This window comes from Pseudochaenichthys georgianus, chromosome 9, assembly GCF_902827115.2.
Source record: "Pseudochaenichthys georgianus chromosome 9, fPseGeo1.2, whole genome shotgun sequence".
NCBI lineage: Eukaryota > Metazoa > Chordata > Actinopteri > Perciformes > Channichthyidae > Pseudochaenichthys > Pseudochaenichthys georgianus.
The window spans coordinates 9,566,286-9,588,139 of record NC_047511.1 but is presented as its reverse complement, the minus strand read 5'-3'; the positions used below and the strand labels follow the sequence as shown (position 1 = coordinate 9,588,139).

General features: G+C 40.0%; 1 protein-coding gene across 1 annotated transcript; it reads left to right on the top strand.

The window, feature by feature from the left end:
* The first annotated feature begins 5,902 nt into the window (after positions 1–5,902).
* On the top strand, positions 5,903–21,854 carry gle1 (GLE1 RNA export mediator). The gene is made up of 15 exons (XM_034091820.2): positions 5,903–6,081; positions 6,936–7,163; positions 8,104–8,262; positions 9,410–9,558; positions 10,212–10,272; positions 12,554–12,811; positions 13,759–13,981; positions 14,563–14,675; positions 16,722–16,934; positions 17,589–17,779; positions 18,536–18,665; positions 18,764–18,868; positions 19,997–20,079; positions 20,186–20,249; positions 21,089–21,854. Exons 1-15 carry the CDS (start codon positions 5,983–5,985, stop codon positions 21,155–21,157), a joined length of 2,145 nt encoding a protein of 714 aa, XP_033947711.1. The 5' UTR covers positions 5,903–5,982; the 3' UTR covers positions 21,158–21,854.

Genomic DNA, 21,854 nt, shown 5'->3' with positions numbered 1-21,854 from the left:
CATTAATCATGTGGTGATACATTCTAGACTAAAGGTTATTTAGTAGCTGTATTGAAGCTTTTGACCATATCACATTTTCATCATCATCAGATTTGATTTTTCACAAAAAAATAAACTTTTAAATAATACAAAACAATTAGAACAGCAGTATTTCTCTTCTATAGTTTCACCACACACCACAAAGGCATTTTTTAAGTTACTCAATATTTGTGCTGACAAGAAACAAAGATAACTTAAAAACACTTCACTAAATGAACATGACATGTTGGTGGAAACAGGAGAAGAGAGCTTTTCTGATGCTTCGACTGACACCGCCCTTTCTCTCATTGCTGGTCACTTTGAGGACCTCTGAACAACCACAAAGAATCAGTAGTGTAGTAGTGTAATCAAAAAAATACATGAGACTAATAATAATAATACATTTATTTTGGGGGGCGCCTTTCATAACACCCAAGGACACCTTAGGGTTACAGATTTACATTTACAATTTTACCTTACAAATTAAAACAGTGGATTTAGTGAAGTATCAGCCGGGGTAAGACAAGACAAACAACAGGAAATTGACTACAAAAGGACACAGGGTACAGATTATAAATAAAATGCCAGTTTGAACAGGTGGGTTTTGAGTTGTGTTTTGAATGTTGTTATGGAATCAGACTGTCGGATGTGTAGTGGCAGGGTGTTTCAGAGTCTGGGAGCTGAGCAGCTGAAAGCTCGAGCACCCATGGTTTTGAGGCGATAGCTTGGGACGGTGAGAAGTCCTACGGACGAAGAGCGGAGGGTGCGGCAGGGGGTGTACTCCTGAAGGAGGTCAGAGATGTAGATGGGGGCAAGGTTATGGACAGCTTTGTATATGAGTAGAATGTTTTTGTAGTCAATACGGTAGCGTACAGGAAGCCAGTGTAGCTGAGTGAGAATGGGGGTGATGCGGTCGGATGAGTTGGTGCGGGTGATGATCCGGGCAGCAGAGTTCTGGATTATTTGCAGTCTATTGAGGAGCTTGATGGGAAGGCCAGTCAGAAGTGCATTGCAGTAATCAATCCGGGATGTGACGAATGAGTGGACCAGGATTTCAGTGCTGGGTTGGGACAGAGATGAGCGGAGTCTGGAGATGTTCCGAAGATGAAAGAAGGCGGTGCGGGTGATGTTTTTTATGTGTGGTGCAAATGAGAGGGAGCCGTCCAGAATGACACCGAGGCTTTTCACTTGGGCAGCGAATGGTATGGGGAAGCCGTCGATGATGATGTTTGGTGCTGGGGTGATGTGTGAATTGGTGAGGGTGGATTTGGAGCCGATGAGCAGGGCCTCAGTTTTGCTACCGTTACGGCCCGTCCACACAGCGGCGTGCGCTGACGCTTGCCGGCGTGCGTGTCTGAAACTCGACCAACAACCAATCACATGAATCTCCCGCCCCTGACACACAAGCAGCGGTTTGATTGGCTAGAGCTTGTACTGGCATATGATTCGATTGGCTGACGCCTCGCCGAGGCGTCAAAAGTTGAACATTGCTCAAGTTTTGCAGCGAGCCACGCCAGCAACACTCCACGTCGCTTCCCACGATGCATTTCGGCTAAAAGTGACGTCACCCCATTCAAAGTGAATGGGGAAGCGTCAACGCACGCCGCTGTGTGGACGGGCCGTTACGCTTCAGGAGGTTCCTGCTCATCCAGCTCCTGATGTCCTCAAGGCAGGTGGATGAAGACATTTGACATGTGACCAACCTCGTTTGAGCTGCCCCGCCCTCCTCATCCTCAAGTTTCACAGACAAGCCGTCTGGATGAGCAAAGACTGTTTCCTCGAAAGGAGTCATGGCATTGAAAGCAACACTTTGGACGCTCTTGTTCTGTGAGGAAAGCTGACGCTCGGCTCAGCCTCTCCCATGTCCATTATGTCCATTCTCAGGTTTTCCGTGTCGGTGTGTTTGCTGACTTCAGTGTGCTGCTCCTCAGAGAATAATGGATGCTCCAGCACTTTAATGGTCACCTATTATGCAAAATCCACGTTTTCATGTCTTTTAGAAATAAACATGTGTCCCCTCTGTGAGATTCTGAAACAGAGGGAATTATGGGACGCTACAATGCATGGTTTGGTATTTCAGCCAAACACTTCAGAAACATGTTTTGTATATATCTGAGACCTATAATATATTGATGAAAAGCAGTATAATAGGGGACCTTTAAGGGGACCCACCCTTATTTGTCTGCCAGCAGCATATTTTTATTTAAGAGGTCCACAACGTTCAGCAGCTCCTCTCTCTTGGCCATGTTTCTATAAGATATCACCTGGAAGAAATGTAAGGTAAAACATGTCTTTATAATCGTATTGAATCACGGCAGTGCAATCAGTAAGTACATCAAATAAATCCTTGTAATAACATTATATTACAGAAATAAAATAAAAAGACAACCTACATCCACCAGGGAATCCACAGAGCTGAGGTAGAAAAGGGGTTTCCTCTGAAATGAAGCCCAGTCTGTGTGGCAATCTCCCAAGGAGTTTACAGAGAGACGGTGTTAGAGTCAAATAACTGATCCTGACGGATAGACAGACAGACAGACAGACAGACAGACAGACAGACAGACAGACGGACAGACACACGGACAGACAGACACACAGACGGACGGACGGACAGACAGACAGACAGACGGACACACAGACACACAGACGGACAGACAGACAGAGAGACAGACAGACGGACACACAGACACACGGACGGACAGACAGACACACAGACAGACGGACGGACAGACAGACAGACAGGCAGTTCAACAGGTAATCTGGAGGCTGACCCACCAATGTCCATATTGTGTTTCAGCGCATCATACTCGTGTTCTGCGGGGGGGGAAATAGACCCCATGTCTATTTGCTCGCTGAAGTCCATTCCGAGGATGACCTCTGGTACCCTGAGAGAAGAGGAGAACTTCTTGTTCACTTTTGTTTCTTTTCCGGTAAAGAAACAGACTTCTAACGTTTGCAACAAAGCCACAGTTTCCATGCCACATGTTTTATTATCTCCAGTTCCCGTACCTAGCTATTCCACCGACTCTGCACAGCGGTCCCTGGAACAGCCTCAGAAACGTGGCGAGCCAGACCGAAGTCAATGAGCTTGACTTGCAGCGGCTGCTGACAGCGGTTCACGACCATGATGTTTCAGGCTTTAAGTCTGCATGCATGATTTCCAGGGCCTTGACATGGAGCAGGCTGTTCAGCTGAAGAAACACAAAGATTGAGATTCATTAGGATCACAACAATTAACATGATTAACTTTTACTATTACATGTTAAGTCTTTTAAGGATACCTCTGAATAAAGTAATAATTCCACATTGTATGAGCCGATTAACACTGACTGCGGGTATAGTCAAAGTCAACTTTAATGTCAATCTTCCAGTTTGTGTGTACAGACAGAGATCAAAATACTATTTCCCACAATCCCGAATATAAAAACAATGTATATAGAATATAAAATATGTGTTGTAGGGACTGAGAGGCAGAGTAGTGGGAGGCACCTACATTCCCAATAGGTGGCTTCACCCTCTTCCAATTAGCAGTATTGGGAGCAGGGGTGGAGACCTCACACCTGGTGCTAATCACTCCCTCAAGGGAGACAAAGCACCCAGAGTGGCTCAGTTGTGTGTGGCACATGGAGGGAGCAGGAGACTCCCAGCGTGAGGAAACAGTTTGTAAGCTGGTAAGTCGGTTAGCGGCCCGGCTACGTTAGCCTTTGTATAGTTAAAGGTATTTTTGGACCTCCACATGGAGAAGCGCATTCTGTTTCTGCTGCTCCTGTATCATCTGCCGTTGCAGAGTCGGCTGCTCAGTAGAAATGCGCACCAACTCCCTTAGTACATCCTCCATCTTGAAAACATCTGACTGCAACACCACCAATAGAGTCCTTATGCCCGCATTCTCCACCAGTGTAACAGGACTGGGCCGATAAAGAGAGAAGTGGTAGTGCAACAATCACGACAGAGGCAGAGTTCAAGTCCAAAAAAGAGGCTTTATTGCTGTTAAACTCAAAAATACCTTTAACTATACAAAGGCTAACGTAGCCGGGCCGCTAACCGATTTACCAGCTTACAAACTGTTTCCTCACGCTGGGAGTCTCCTGCTCCCTCCATGTGCCACACACAACTGAGCCACTCTGGGTGCTTTGTCTCCCTTGAGGGAGTGATTAGCACCAGGTGTGAGGTCTCCACCCCTGCTCCCAATACTGCTAATTGGAAGCGGGTGCCTCCCACTACCCTGCCTCTCAGCCCCTTACAGTGTGCAAATATGTATGTATACACAGTCAAGGACACATTTGTACATGTGCACACATTAAGACCTACATAAAAACACAACAATCAATACAAAATAACAGTCACTTGAATATTCTGAGAATGTACATTAGTGCAGATTGTCCATTGAATGTGCAAAAATAAATATTAGTACAAATTGTCCAGAATGTGCATTATTGCAATATTGTCCATAACAGCGTAAAAAGTGTCTGGTGCTGGATTTGAGTGTCTGAGGGAGTTATAGTCCAGTGGGGGCAGGGGGGAGAGGGCGGAGAGAGGGGAGAGATTTCAGCCTGCTGACAGCCTGGTGTAAAAAACTGTCCGTTAGTCGAGTGGTGCTCAACCTCAGGCTGCGGAACCTCCTCCCTGGAGGCAGGAGGGTGAAGAGGCAGTTGGAGGGATGACCAGCAATGCTGAGTGCTCTGCGGGTGTTGTAGAGCTCCAGGAGTGAGGCACCGATGATCCTCTCATGAAGGTAGGAACCAATGTTTGTGGTTAGAGGTTCCGCCGGAAGGCCACACATGGAGAACACGCACACACACACACACGCACACGCACACGCACAAACACAAGGTATTGTGTAAACCGTAATATTATGTATGGTGAATGAGAAACTAAGCAAGTTAAATGGACACCAGTAAAAGGAAATAAATGGACTATATTTAACTGGAAACTTTGTATCAGACTTTTATTCACCTGGCAAACTTTGTGTGCGTCAATTACGCCAAGATAGTGGATCCTCAGAGGCTAAAACGTTGGCTTAGCCTCTACAGTTAGTCAAAAACTGTATGGCTTTCCGGCGGAACCTCTAACCACAAACATTGGTTCCTACCTTTATACCCACAGAGTGACTGTGTTAATTTGCTCCTACACACATACTTGATGTAAGACTAAGAATGAGCCATCCCATTTGACCAGACTACACGTGTCTGCATCCAGAGTCTGCAGCTTTTGGAGAATTTAAATCTGTAGAAGACATCAAAAACGTGATTACTCTCATTTGCTGCCATCTTCAATTCAAGGTTGTCGGATCTCATTGCACATATCTAAACCAGCATATTCCAGCTTTATAATAAGAGTTCGTACTCTCCCTTTCAGTGCTCGCTCAAAGAAAAAGGGGTCATCTTTGGTTATCTTGATGGCCTTCTCGGTTACAACGTCCGCACACATCGTCACCTTGCCGAAGCAGCCCTGCACATATTTGAGAAACACACTCTGAACATACATTTTGTAATTTCCAGATTGACATGGCTGAGAAAGGAATAAGCAAAGCACAAGTATTGAACAAAAAATATGGGACATTTCTGAGGTGATTTAGAAATAAATTAGCCTGTAATCATCAACAAAAACATTATTTTATTACCTTATTAAACCTGTTTTAACACACATTTCCCCCCAGAATAAAGTACTAATGTTGTACTTGAAGGAACAAAATATCAGGATAGACAATAGTTACCGTGTATGATATGGTGGAGGGAGCAGGGCAGGAGTTAGCAGATGAGGGGCTGTATTCCAAAAAAACATTATTTGTCAAATGTTATTCTTTTAAAAATAAAATGAGGGCATGGCCTAGCCGGGAACAAAAAGCTTGGCAGTAGGCACTCTGTTTCTCGTCGGGCGGTAATATATGTAACCTCATCCGGTGATTCAAAAGTTAGCTTGACGCTATCATTAGTTTGTGGTGGTGTCTGTTTTACTGTCGTGATGCCTTCTGAAAATCTACGATGGGAAACATTGCAGGCGTTAAAAAATTCACCAAAGGGAAATATCACTTTTGACCCGTACTGGTCGGAAAGGGGCGAGGTGAGTTGAAGTAATACTAAGATAAAATAGACATTATCTGGCTGGCTAAAGGCTAGTTAGTGTTAGCCGGACCAAGTTGAAGTGAGTTAGTTTCATAGCTTAACAAATGTATTTATTTATCTAATTTAAGTGATTCTTTAACCATATATACCAACAAAAACCATATGTAGTGAGGGCATTACCAAAGTAAAACCACCATTAAGACGAATATAAAGCAGGTGCGAGCACTTTCTCTTGATTTGAGTTAAAATAATACACCTAACAAATAGGATACCATAACCTACTCAAATAAAGAGACAAACGCTAGCATACTAAGAATATGACAAAAATAAACAAATAATGAGAAATATTACATTTAATAGAATCCCTAAGCTAATTCAAATAATTAAGTTGACAGTATCGATATATATTATAAACCGGAATATACATATGATGATATACACCCAGTCTTCCGCATTCCATGTTGTGTTGTTGTTCTTTGTAATGGTTTATAGCATGTTAGTTCCTACTAACTTACTTTGAATTTCAATATTGACTTTTACACAAACATTGTGTTTATAATGTGACGACAACTTTCAAACCCACCATATTTTTTTAAAGATTTACATTCAAAATAAGTGATTGGTCATTGCCATTTTTAGATATTATTCCAACAAATTTGCAACTTATGGACAATTTAAAAAGTAAATTAAGTTATTTGACTATTGCATGGCCAGACTAAGCCACTTTTTTCAATTTCAAACAAAGTTTAAAAACAATGTACAGCTAATATTTGTACATTTTAACCTTAAAGCAGGCTTTGTGAATGACGTACACCAGAGTTGTAATGTCTCTTATGTGTGTGTGTCTTTCAGCCCATTTTGTCAGGATGCAAAGAGCCCCTCAGCCTGTCCCCTCACTCGGGGGTCATCCTGGAGCGTCTCTGTGCCTTGCCCCTGCAGAAGGCCTCCTTCCTGGGCTCCAGCTCCGGAGACTCCAGCCCCGGCCTCTCTGAGGATATTTTCACCTCCCTTTCCTCCACTGGGTCCATCCCCGACCTCAACGCCAGGCGCACCCCGTCTCTGAAGACGGAGCGCGAGCAGGCGAGTCTGGCATCCTGAAAACACGCTGACCCAACCTGGTTTTAGGACTCTTTGGCACCAATCTGTTTGGGAGTAGATTAAAGGACATGCAGTGTATTATATAGCCCAATATCACAAATGTACGTTTGTCTCAGGGGGCTTTACAGTTTATACAGAATATTATTGTGAATACAACAGCAGAGAGCGAAAACTCGTCCACATTAATACATATACGGTTGAAATGTATTTATGGTGCTTTATTATTGGCTACTGTCTGCTCAGTGTGCTTCACTTTGTTAGCAGCAAGCAGGAAAGTAAACTGTTTTTTGAAGCACGGTGAAAATGTTGTTTATGAAAGGCTAAACGCAAAAAAATATAGGTTGAAGGAGTATATTTGTTAAGATAAAAAAAAATGTTTGGTGAGGTTTAGAAATGATTACGTTTCACTTTTTGGAGTACATTTGGACTTTTCAGACTTGACAACGGTCAGGTCATTCAACCATCACTGAAATCTAAGTCTATAAATGTATAATACTAATCATTTTAATGTAGTCTAAAATAAATACATTTGAAACAGATTGAATATATATGTGAAAAAGCGCTGTGCACAATGCTGGATTCGAATTTGAATGTCTAAGCTATGAATTACACTTATAACCACTTAAATATTTAGTATATATATTATGATCAAATCTACTGCACATTTCTCTTTTGTAGTATTATTTATTATTTGATTTAATTCATTATTATTCTATGTACTATTGCTTTTAGAAAGTAATAACGTTTATCAGTTTGAGGTTTTCAAGACTTGGATTTTTTGTTGTCAATTTCCCTTATTACTTTTAACTTAGCTGCACAAAGTTTATATACATTTCTGTGACTTGGTTTGATCTCGTAACTCCTCCCTCCTGTCTGTTCTTTTGAATCTTTTAAGAAAACGTTCCTCCTTTATGTGCTGCAGGCTGTCAGTGATGAGGCTAGGGATGAAGATCCGGAGGAAGATGTCAGCGAGTTTTCCTGTCCCGCATCTCTACCTTCCATTTCCCTTCTGTCGCCTAAAGCCATGGAGACGGCCGGCCAAATTATCCGATTTGCAGCAGAACAGCAAAATAAAGCAAAGGTCAGACATCATAATGTCATGCTTTTTGGGGGTTTCCCTTCGCTCTTAGTGTGTTATACATGTTTTTGTGTCAAATGAAATTCCAAAGTTCACACCACAACTAATTTGATCCAAAATAATAATGTTTATGATGAACGATTAGTGGTTTATCCCATTAAACCCAAAATAAGTTTTAGGAATTTTTGTCTCATTCTACTCACTGTCGCCTTGTTTATCAATTATCACTGCTAAAACACTCTATGGAAACATCACTAACATGGTTATTATTAATAAAAATGACTAGTTATTTCAAATGACAGTTATAATCAACAGGTTGAAATTCTTCAATACTATCATTTTAAAGAATGAATACAATATATATTCGAGTTTCCACAAGTTTGACCGATATTGGAAAACATTTCGACTCCACATGATTTACATATTGATTGAGATTTCAGCCTCTTTAGCCTGCAGCTAAGTCAAAGTTTCACACATCTTTGTATATGGGACTGGTGCAAACAGCATTCGTTGCTTTCCAGTTGCGACGAGGAGCATGACATTGATGACATTTTGAAACAAAATATTGAACCGAGCCATGTTGGTTTTTAAAAAGCTGACTTTTCAAAATGAGGTGGAGCACTTTTGAGTGAGAGGTGAAGAACAAAGTGATTTTTGATGGTATAACACTATTTTAAGCTTCATCCTGTAATTTTTACAGTATGATAAATGGTTTTATTATGGCAAAAACATACCTTTCAAACACATTAAATCAGCACACCCAAGGGATTGTGGGTATCAGAGGGTTAAAGAAAAAAATAACAAATGTCTTAACAATTAGTTTACTACTTGGAAACTTATTGAATTTTTCAACATGACCTTTTTTCGTTGTCATCTTATTGTAATTGAGTTTTTTTCCTTTTTGGCTTGATATACTCATTAGTTTATCAAGATTGAATGTTTGTTTATTGTTTCTTTTCCTTTTTAACTAAAATGTATGATTTTTTTTTTTTTTTTTAATAAACCAAGTTGAAGGCTCATTAGTTAAGGACTTAATTCTTGCTACGCACCAAACCAATATATATCTAATCTGTTAACTATAAGGCGAAATAACCGTGACACATAGACAGGAAGCTCTGTGATCTCACCTGATGGATGTCTTGACCCTCAGATGGCGCTGAGGCTGCGGCAGGAGATGCAGGAGAAGCTGGTGGCGGAGGTGGCCGAGGTGGCCAGTGAGCAGCTGAAGCGCTTCGAGGAGTTCATGGAGCTGAAGCAGAGGCAGGAGTTCCAGAGCATGAGGGACATGCTGAACAGAGAGTAAGAGTCTAAGTGGAAATAGAAAGGATATACAGCTCTGGAAAAGAGACCACTGCAAAATGATCAGTTTCTCTGACTATTTATAGGTATGTGTTTGAGTAAAAATGTACGTTTTTATTTTCTTCTATAAACTACTGACAACATTGTTCTGTGTTGGAATTCAACCGACACTGGAATGGAATGGCTGCCATACATGTAGAGATTGAGATTCAAGTAAACACTTGAGTGGTCTCTTAATTTCTTCAGCATTTGTATCGCAAACTTGTTATGCAAATAAGTCAAACAAGATTAGTTAGAAAATGTCTTCCACTTTAATTGACTGAATTTATTTGAAAATGGGCCGTATTAACACTGCAACAACAATGAATACTGTGTAATATATGGTTGCATGTATATATTTTAGAAGTACAATGTAAGACGAGCACAAGTTTCATGTGTGGGCCATATTCCATTATACTTTAATAATTTGCTGTGGGCTGCAAAACGGAACATAGGCCACAGTTGGCCCCTGGGCCATAGTTTGGACACCCCTGCCCTAAATTATGTTTAACACAGAATAGAATAAAATGAAAATGTGTATTCAGCTCGCCAAACATTTGTTAAACGTTTTATTCAATGCGATTAAAACGGGTCTGGGTTTCCACTTCCTGCAGAACTAAAGAGAGCATCGGGCGTCAAGAGAAGCTGAAGGAAGAGCAGCGACACAGATTGAAGGTATGATCATCAGCTACAGGAAGGCATGTTGTTATAAAGGTCTGGAATCACCATGGCGTTAAGGGGCTTTTTTCAAACATCTTATAACAGAAAATCAGCCCTTCCTGTCTAATAAAATGCATTCATCATTTTTGCCTAAAAGGGAGTTTTTCCTGTACTACATACAGTAAATGGGTAAATGGAAATGATGTTTTGTCCATGTATGTCATGATATTTTATTTCTTGGGATAACAAAGTTTTCTCGTGCCAAAAGACTCAATGTAGTATGATAAGAAAATGAATTTATCTCAAACTACTAGAAGCACAATCAAGTTAAATACAAAGATATGCACATAAGCAGCATAAACAATTAATGAAATACTTTTTGAATAAACACAAAAATATCATTATCTTTTTTCAATTATTATTTTTAATTGCACATTTGAGCCACATAAATACCTGATGGTCTCCTCCAGTTTTGCATGTTTTCAACAGTATTAATAATAAGTGTGTCGGAGAGAAACACCCTCGAGAGGGAACTTTGGGATTTAAGTCTTTGTAGACCCTTTACATGCACAAAAACCTTTATAACTTATAACACACTACAGGAAAGGGAAAACGCCCAAAAGCATAATAGGGCCTCTTTAAAGTGAATTTGAAGTGTGTTTCTCCAGAATGCTAAGCAACAGTTAAACCCATGTTTACTGCAAGAGCCAATAAACTAATGGCGCATTTCCACTATAGCACGGAGCTCGCTTTAAGCGTGCCGTGCGGGGCCTGTTTTTGGTTGCGTTTCCACTTGGCGTAGTTCCGGCTAGCTAGGGTACTATTTCAAAGTTTTTCTGGCCCCATAAAACTGAGTCAGGCTGAGTATGCTAAACTAGAGAGAGAATCGCTGGCAAGGGGGCTACAACTACAACAAAATGAACATATTTGACCGTGATTTAATTGTAATACACGTTTCAAAAGGATGCCGAAGTAACAACATACTGATACCGGTTAGTAAAAACCATGAATTAATGCTTTGACAAGTCTGCAGACAGACGACAGGCGAAAAACCTTTTTAAAATGCGTGTTTTCTCTATGGAGATCGGCTAAGCTAACACAGTATATGCTCCGACCGTCCACACTCACAACAACGGCCAGGGGCGGACTGGCCATTGGGAATACCGGGAGTTTTCCCGGTGGGCCGGTGCTGTGCGTGGGCCGGAGGGCCAAAAAAATTGTTGTTTACAAAAAAAAAGTTTAGGCTAGTTAGCTAGCATGTTTAATGTTTTGGGTGCAGTCACTTTTGCCTCCACTTGCTGTTCAAATAAATGTTGAAAGAAAAAGTAAATCTGTTCATATGGGTGTTGAGAGATGTATCCATAGATTTAGTCCCTAATTTTGCTCTCAAAGTGCACCAGATTGATGCATTTAACTTCAACATTTAACAAAAATAATATCTTCCCGGGGGAGCTTGCCCCCAGACCCCCCTAGAGGAGGTGAGGTCCACCACCTGCCCACACCTCCTGTTAAATTGTCTCACCCACATTGAGGATGCTTCCTACGCCCATGTTTTATTCCATGCGTCAAGTCAGGTTATGTTAATGTTATTGCATCAATGATCTGTTAAAATTAAAATCACTAAATATATGCTGTAACTATTTTGCTCCAGGCAACTCAAGGGCTCAGGTAATGTGATTACTATATGAATAATGGTCCAAAATAACAAAATGCATAGGGTTTTTTGTTAAGTAACATACTTTCGTCGCCGGCCGGCCGATACATGCATAAATATTCAGTGCCTGTCTGTCAATTAATCCCCAGGCCACTTTTTCCTCCCAGTCCGCCCCTGACAACGGCCTATACACATAAATAAACCAGCGACTGTATTCGCCATGACACAGACAGCCTGTGGTTTGTACTTGTTTAACTTTTGTCTAGTTTCTGAACAGTATTGTCATACTGATATTCTGTACAGACTGTGAAGACCACTGAGACAAATGTAACATTTGTGATATTGGGCTATATAAATAAACATTGATTGATTGAGATATGAGGATTGTTTTTCGGTGGTTCTCATTGAAGATGACGTCACGGCTCCGCCTACACTGCGTTACTATAGTTACTGCCCCAGTTCCTAAACTGTAATGGAAACGCAGCATAAAGTGAGCCAGTTCTAACGAGGCCTAGCCATACCGAGCGAGGCCAAGCGAGGCCCTGTAGTGGAAATGCGCCATTAGACACATTCAGATTGTTAATATTCTCCCAACCTCTGTGAGCAGTTTTGTTCAAACACATCTTCTGTCCTCTGCTTCAGATCCTCAACCTGCGCCTGCGGGAGGCGGAGCAGCAGCGCCTGCGGGAGGCGGAGCATGAGCGGCTGCGGCAGAGCGACGGCAGGGAGCGGCTGCGGAACCTCAACACCATCCAGGAGGAGATCCTGCAGCTCAACCAGCTGCTGGAGCCCTCCACCCAGACCAGGAGCGACCTCCCCCCCGCCAGCCTCAGCTGCTTCTCCACCCGCGGGAACCAGCTGTGCTCCCAGCTGTCGGAGGTGGTGCGCAAGACGGCAGAGGTCAGTTTCACTCTGGATTATTGGGTCCGTTCATACACTGAGAAGGAGGAAAGATTACTAACTGTTTTGTTAAAGGAGAAGGTGTTTATTACAACTACATATATTTCATCTATAATTTCAATAATCATGAGTTAAAGCATCTTAAGTCTAAGTCATGTAATAACATCAGAAAGATTGGAAACAACTTATTCATAAGAGAAAATAAAAGTAAAATATTAGCAAAATTCTCAAAAACAGCCTTCACAGTTTTCTTACCTCAACTATTCTACTCACTTGTAACTTCTTATTTTTTGTGTATATGTTTTCAAAGAGGACATGTTATGCTGCTTTTCAGGTTCTTATGTGTATGTAGTGTCTACTGTGACATGTTAACATGCTTTAATGTTCAAAAAGCTCTTTATTTATTTATTTTTAAATATTTTTTTTCTTAAGCAGTAAACAACGGAGTACAATGGAGGCATTTCTGGCAGGGGGGGGTGTGTGTGGGAGAGAAACTCCCTCTGGAGGGAACACATGGATTTTAGATTTTGCAGACCATTTACATGCACAAAAACAGGAAAGGGAAAAGAACACACTTTTTCTGGCAGCACAAGACAACCCCAACAAACGGCTATTATATTCAAATATATATTTTACCAAAAAATATAAAACATAGAAATGTGTCAAATATCTTAAACTCTCTTTGTATCCAGTCAATTATTACTCAGATGCAAAGCTGCATGGAAAATCTCAACTTCTCCAAATGTATCGAACGTGGCACTTGGGACACTGTATGAAACGATCCACAAAATATCTGGAAGTTCCATGATAATGTGTTTTCTGAATATCTTATATATTGTTATTTTTTGTATAGCTTCTATAAGGTTTCCCAGTTCAACGTGAAACCCTACTCAGCTTTGAGAATCTCTGAATGCACTCTGAATATCTTCTCTCCTGTGTGTCTCCAGGGAGAGTTTCCCAGCGTGGAGGACATGACCATGTCGGAGCGAGCGCTGCACGAGATGAGGGCGCTAATCCGGCTGATGCAGGAGGAGGTGGCCAAGGCTCAAGAGAAGAAGAAGAAGGAGCAGGACGAAGAAGAGCAGGGTAGGAAGCAGGTGGAGCTGCAGGTACAGCAGGAAGCGCAGAAGAAGGCGGTGGAGACAGCCAAAGAGAAGGCGAAGAGGAAAGGTGAGTCGGGTTTGTCTCTATAGAGCGACGCAACTCTCGTGGAATACGCATACAGGAGAAAATCTAACGAACAAATAAATAATACACAGCGTACGGACAAATCAGAGATAAGCGCACTGACAATAAGAGGAGAAGCATTCTATTGATCCTAATTTGGGAAATGTTTGCTTTGCAGCAGGGTAAAAAGACATGGCAAAATGAAAAGACTAAAAATAAACATTCCAAAACATCTCGATAGAAATAAAATAGCATTCAAAGAAAAAGTAGAAAATATACATGCTGAATTACAAATGTACAGGAACAAAATATAAAGCAGGATATGATATATACATAAGTATGTGAGGAATGGAATATTAGATATAAATGTAAAATGTATGGCAATGCAACCAAATGGATTTCACTTTTTTTTCATGCGACTAATAGATAGATTTTATTGATAGATTTAGAAATAGATCTTTTTGGCCGAATGACGTTGGCTTGGCTATTGGGGGACCCCCTTTTGATGACTACTTGTGTAATGGTAAATGCCAGTGTGAAGATCAGAGTGAATGATTGTAATGAAGATGGTGGTTGTGGTGCAGGTCTGCAGAACAGCGCTGAGGAGAGCACCCTGAAGTGGTTCAGAGAGCTGCAGGAGGCTGCGGCTCGCTGCCAGGAGGCCCTGCAGCAGCTCAACTGCCCCAAGGACGCCCAGGTGACTTTAGGCTTCGATAACAGCATCTTTCATTTATACTTCACCTTTCATTGACAAAATGCAGCTCAAAGATTACAAAAGAAAAGAGCATATATACATACATACACACACACACACACACACACACACACACACACACACACACACACACACACACACACACACACACACACACACACACACACACACACACACACACACACACACACACACACACACACACAGCTCTAGAAAAATATGTGCTGTATTTGCAATATTATCAGTTTTTATTAGGTTTATACTATTAATTGACAACATTTCTCCCAAGTTTTTAATTCAATTATGTAATTCAGAGAATTCATTTGTTACAAAAAATGAAAACTGGTCAAAAATCCAATTTTTTATTTATTTTTTTAATTGGTTTTAGAGCTCAAATATTGTGAAGAAAACAAGTTACTAAAACAAATACTAATGTTTTAAACAATACATGAATATTTGGTGGAAGAACCCAGATTGACTCAGCAGTCGTATTGCTGTTGGCTGACTTTATGCCACTCTGCTTTGTTGATGGCTTCTGAGCATCGATCTTTATCTTGATATTTCTGGGGTTTTAAGAATAAAACAAAACATTAACACTTTTTCAGTGATTTTTTTTATCAGAGTTTTTAATTGCACCTCTGTCCTCAAAATGCAGCTCGTAGCTTTACAAATGAAAGAAGAAAAGAGCAGCCAATTTAAAACAACAGCGTGAAAAAAATCACTGTTTGTACCATATAGATATATATACTTGTTTTTCTTGTGTGTGGATTCAGCTGTACTTGAACGTTGCCTATATACAATGAATTGAGTCTTTATATAGGAACTCAATTTTATTACATAACATTACATGTCACTTGTTAGACGCTTTTATCCAAAGCGACTTACATACTCAATACTGTGGGCAATCCCCACAGGAGACATTTGGGGTGAAGTGTCTTGCAGGGACACAACGACATGCTGACTGCAGTGGGGTTTGAACCTGTGACCCTCTGATCCCAACACCTACGCACAGCTTTAATCACAATGATAATCAAGGATTGATCACAAGATTAAAATACTTGTATTTTGGGGGAAGATAAAACAAATTCCTGTTGTGCATTAGGAAATGCATGTCAAACTGGTGGCATGAATCAGAGGGTTTTTTACTTTATTATAATTTGATTTCTGAATTATTTGCATTCAGTACGACAATTTTCCGACACTTAGCTAAAGCATAGACAGAGCCGCTGTGATTCCCCTCATATAATGGTTGCTACACACAGGGCATATTATCTCTGCCGTTATCATACTGCCATCACTGTCTGTTCCTACAGTGGGGAACCTTTCCGCTATCTCCCACTCTTCAGCAAAATGCCTTTCCTCCATTTTAACCACACAAGTGCAGTTACCATTTGTCATGGATTAGGCGTGCTGTTACAGCGAGGTAGTGATGGCTCTTACTGATGTCCAGTGGTCTCCAGTCAGTGCAATACATGGAGTGTGTGCCAGTTCCACCGCCTTCTATGCAATATTACTGCGCTTATTTTCATTGTAAACATCCAAGCTGAAAATACTGGAAAATGTTGTTGGTCAAACTTGGAAATGTGATCATTTTTGTAACGCGTTGGCCGCACTAATTTATATACAAGTCAGTACTGTATATCATAGTGAATGATACCGACTTGCTGTACTTCAGTCTTAAAAACTCTAACAGACGGATTATGGGCGCAACCTAAAAAGTATTTTGGTATAACGGTGGGATAACAATTAATATCTTACACTGCACTGTGACTTTTATTCTGGTCTTATTCTATTGTATTTGTTTTATTTTTTCTTTCATTACCTTAATGACTGTTTTTAAATGCATTTATAATCTCACTTTATAAAGTGTTTCTGTTGCACTATATCTTAGTGTTGTAATGTGCTATAATTTTAAACTGGCCTTGCCTTCAATAACCAGCCAATATATGTTTAGATGTGTTTTTTTAATGTTATGTTTAACTTGTGAACAAAACTCTTTAAACATTAGTTTTACGTCTCTTCTCAAAGACAAAGAAGCTGAAGCTGGAGCTCCAGAAGGCGGCCTCCATCCCCGTCAGTCAGATCTCCAGCAACTCTGGGTCGCAGCTCCGAGAAATCTTTGACAAGATCGACAAGCTGCTGTCGGGACGGGGGTTGGTGTCTGGGGGGCGGACCATCTCCACCTCCCAGCATCCCCAGGGCCTGGACTTTGTCAGTTACAAATTGGCAGAGAAGTTTGTGGTGAGTCTGTTAGATATGTATTATTCTATTATCCCAGAAGGAGGAGAGAAGATGTGTTATGCAACAAATTATGTACATTTAAAAAAGCAACTGATTTTCATACACAAACTACCATTATGTAGTTTGTTCTGAACAACTTCAATGTCATCAAAATGTCTTCACAACTTTAAAAGTGTTAAATTCATCATTACATAAAAAAAAAAATATCATGAAATTCTCAGTTTTTTTTTCACAGTTTTTACGTACATTTTAAATGTAATTTAAAAAGGAGAAAAAGCATCCGATTGCATTATAATCTAGTCTAGCAACACTTGGTTAAGTGGGCCCTATTGTGCTCATTTCAGGTTCATTTCGTGCTGGAGAGGAACGTGGAGATCTTAGTAATAGGGCCCGTATAATTAAGAGAAAATGTATCCCCAACTCTTGTCATAAGTGAAACCTTCTGTGTTTCAAGCTTATTGGATGAATATTGTGATATTACTGCAAAGGAAATATTTTGGGACTTTTCTTTAGAAAAAACTGGTTATTAGAAAACGTACCTCACCTTGGACTCTTATTTTTTGCTATTTACTGAGACTTTTCAACGTGTACGAATAAACACGCTGAATGACCCCTTCTGAGATTGTGATTTTGTTTTTTCCTTCTCCGCCGCAGAAACAAGGAGAGGAGGAGGTGGCGTCTCACCACGAAGCCGCCTTCCCCATCGCCATGGTTGCCGCCGGCGTCTGGGAGCTGCACCCTAGGGTGGGGGATCTCATCCTCGCCCACCTGCACAAGAAATGTCCGTACGCCGTCCCACACTACCCTCCGATGAAAGAAGGCACAACTGTGGAGGATTACCAGAGGTCAGGGAGAAAGACATGTTTTGATCCACCTTGTTTTTGTTGTTGTTATTATTGTAATAGTAATATCATTAAAGCTTTCTTTGTATAGCAGTTTAAATACACAGGAGGCAGCTCTAAGTGGTTTAACATGAGGTAAACAGGAAATAAAACATTCAAGTCAAAGGGCAAAACCTATTGGCACACATGCAGCATCTGCACATGATGCATATGATTCTACAGAAGACAAGGAGGTACAGTACAATAAGCAAGAGGATACAATACAAAATATAATCTGAAAGTTTAAAAAGGCATAAGACTAATGAATAAAAACAGTAAAATTATTTAATAATATAAAAAATATCAAGTAGAGAAAATATAATACAGTAAAATAATAAAAGCTATCAATGTATAAAACAATAATGACACAAAACAATAATAATCAATAGGAGGGGGTGTTGCGAATTATAAGATAAGAAAGAAAATCTATAAAGAAATGTCTACTGAGTTTGCATCTCTAACATTACCTGTGTTAGGGGGCGTATTTCATTTTGGCTGGACTTTTAGGAAATGTAAAAGAAGCCTGAGATTTAGGACCTTAGGGCTCACACAGAGACATAAAACGACGTAGAATCAGTGAGATAAGAGTTCCAGAACATTAGGAGCTTTGTTTACCGGTAGAAGGAATACAAAAATTCTAAATGATACGGTAGCCGATGCAGACCTTTTTGAAGAGAACATTATGGTGTTCAATTAATCACAACAACAATCCTCCTTCAGGATTATTGGTTACCGTGTGGACGACTCCGGGGTGGAAGGTCAGGACAGTTTTCTGAAGAGGATGTCCGGGATGATCCGTCTCTACGCCGCCCTCATCCAGCTGAGGTGGCCCTACGGCTCCAAGCAGGGGGTAAAACTAGAGCCCAATTTATTTAATAAAAAAAAACACGTTGTGAAGCTCCTGCATCTTAAACATTTTTTATTAACTTTTGTCTTGCTGCTTTTCAGTCTGCTCCTCACGGTCTGAACCACGGCTGGCGTTGGTTGGCTCAGATGCTCAACATGGAGCCTCTGGCTGACATCACGGCCACGCTTCTGTTCGACTTTCTTGAGGTGAGTATTTTATATTTGTTACATACATAAAGGTCCCAATAGAGATTATTCAGTGTAATTTATAGTTCCAATAATGATTAGAATATGACATATTTACTTAAAACAAGTGCTTTTTTCTTTTTGTCTTTATTTTCTTATTATCATTCGCCAAGGTATAAGCGAAAAAGGTGGGCTTTGGGAGCCAGATAGAAGAAATCCTGGCTATAAAGCGATACAATGAATTATTCTTCAAAAGTACAGCGTCATCGTTTTTAAATGTGTGTTTTAGTAAACCGTAGTTACAGTTTGTCTTAAGGTTTTTTACGAGTTTAATATACTACTATTAACAATGCAGCTTAAAGATATTTTTACCATTGTTTGACCAGTTTTGTATTTTTGCAATCTGGTCGGAATGTGCAAATAAAAAATTATTCAAATGTGCGCTCTTTCCTCACTTAAAGATAATATATAACTATAACTTCAATCCGTGATCTTGAATTTATTTAATCCATTGGTTTTAACAGACTTGACCAGTCAATGCGATTGAGCTTAATCCGCACAACAATGAAAGTGATTCCTTATATTACCTAACAGGAGCACTTTTGGGTGAAAGGAATAGGTCCAAGTACAGAGCCCTGTGGCACTCCATGGCTAAATGTTGGTTTACATGAAGGATTCATCATTAACGGGTACAAAACTGTTCAGATAAGTAGGATTTACACCAGCTCAGTGCCGTAAGCTTTATGGCAATTAAATGTTGTAGTCTCTGTAATAGAATGTTGTGGTCAATGGTATCAAATGCAGTGCTGAGATCCAACAAGACAGAATGGAGACAAGTAGTTTTTCTGATGCAATGAGAAGGTCATTGACTTTTATAAAAGCAATCTCTGTGCTAGGATGCATTCAAGCCAGATTGAAAATCCTCTGATAAACTATTGTTATTTAGGAAATTACTGTTTTGTAGCTCTAAGGATCTTGGAAAGAAAGAGAAGTTCAGATTTTGGTTTAACGATACAAAGCAACGATTCTCTTAAATGTTTTACCGTTGTCAGTATTTTTCAGAGCTGCTCAAGTAATATGTTTAATTTCATAACTTTGGTTAAACATCTTAACTTTAGTGTGAATCTTCTTTGTTTGTGTTTCCTTCAGGTTTGTGGTCACGCTCTGATGAGGCAGTATCAAAGCCAGTTCTGGAAACTCATCCTGCTACTTAAAGAGGAGTACTTCCCAAGGTAAACTTTAAAGATTTTAAACTGTTTTTCATTGTCAGGTTAAATATGTTACCATTTTAACTTCCTATAGACTGATGTGCTGATTGTGTGTCTTCGTTGTCTCCAGAATTGAAGCGGTGACCAGCAGTGGACAGATGGGCTCTGTCATCAGACTCAAACACTTTCTAGAGGTACGCTACCCACCGCTAATGTTAGCAATGTTGTACGTCTTTTAAATCGCCTTTCCAGGGTTCAAAATGGTTTAATACATTGCCTGCTCAGGATTTGCTTACAAAGTTGAGGGAAAAGAACAATATAACAAACTAAAACATTTTCCAAAATCATGACATGCAGGTGAAGACTAAAAAGTAAAAATGCAGTCTGGAGAACCTTTTAATAGATTACAACATGGTGTTTTCTGTTATTGATTGTTCTGAAGGTTCAGTTTTATTTTTGCAGGATTACGCATGGAAATGCAGTTGTAGCCACCTCTGTACTTCACACACAGAAACAAATCTAAATAGTGATTTAAATAAATGGAAAGGAAAAATAGCATAGCCATAAAGAACATAGTCGAATATAATTACATAATACTATATAATAATACTTAAATATTTGCACTGAACAATTAAAAAGATAATCTGCATGGAGCCAGTCATTGAACATTATCCTGCTTATTTCAATGCTGCTTATTAAATAAATCATAGATTTGACCCCCAATAATGATTTAAAAGTGAAGTCCGAAGTCTGTCAAAAACAAGTGTTATTTTGGCCATGGTTAAAGTTGAATTGACCCGACATCTTTCGGCGGATTGATATGACTGCACGTAGTCCCTTGATCAGAGCGTCCTTAGCAGCAGTCTGCTATTGGAAAAAAAGCAGACCGCTAAATGTCCACATTGACCAATTGGAATTTAATTTTCAATAAGGTTGTGTAATAAACATTTAATAAGAATGTTGATTAGTTTGTGTGATCCAAATCTTGGGTTTGTTTCTTTTGAGAACTAATATGTTCTCCTTCCTCATGCAGACGTCACTGCAGAGCCGACAGATCCGGCCTCCAAAAGGCCAGCTGAACTCAGCTTTTTGGAGCTCCTGATGGAGAAGGAGGAGCCACCATTGTGGATGTTTCTGCATGACGTTATTTAGGACTGAATGAAGCAGAGAGGGAAATGTGGTTTGAGGTTTGGAACTTAAAGCCGACTTAGTGAGTAATTGGGTGGAAAAGCAAAGTTGCTGCTGGAGGAAGATTGTTGTTCTCATTAGTGAGAGTAACACGGCTTTTGTGGATTTATGAACTTGTTTCAGGTGTTCCACGGTGGCTCAACTACACCAATTCAACAGCTTTGAAAAGCTAAGGGCTAAAAAGGAAGCACTTTAACACCAATGTGTTTAAATGTTGTTTTCCTTCTCCTTACACCTTTAGAATATACTCAAGCATTTGCGTGTATGCAACAAGACAGAAGTCAATTATTTGAAGAGGTTTATATCAGTTGTACTCACAACATGTAGTTGCTACTGCTTGTTTTAATTTTAATAGTTGCTGTTCAAATCAAAACAGTTTTGAATGTTTTTTCTGCTATTTATGTTTTTTATGAATCCACTATGTGGAACAAAGATTATACTGCAAAACTGCTGAGGCGCATAACCAAATTATTTGGTGTTCATTTTAATACAGAAATCTGAAAATGATGGAATAATATTCAGATTATGACAAAAGTGATTTACCAGATTGATTGTTACTGTTATCGATAAACCAAATGTCTGAAATAAAACCGCATCAGCAGTTCACTGAA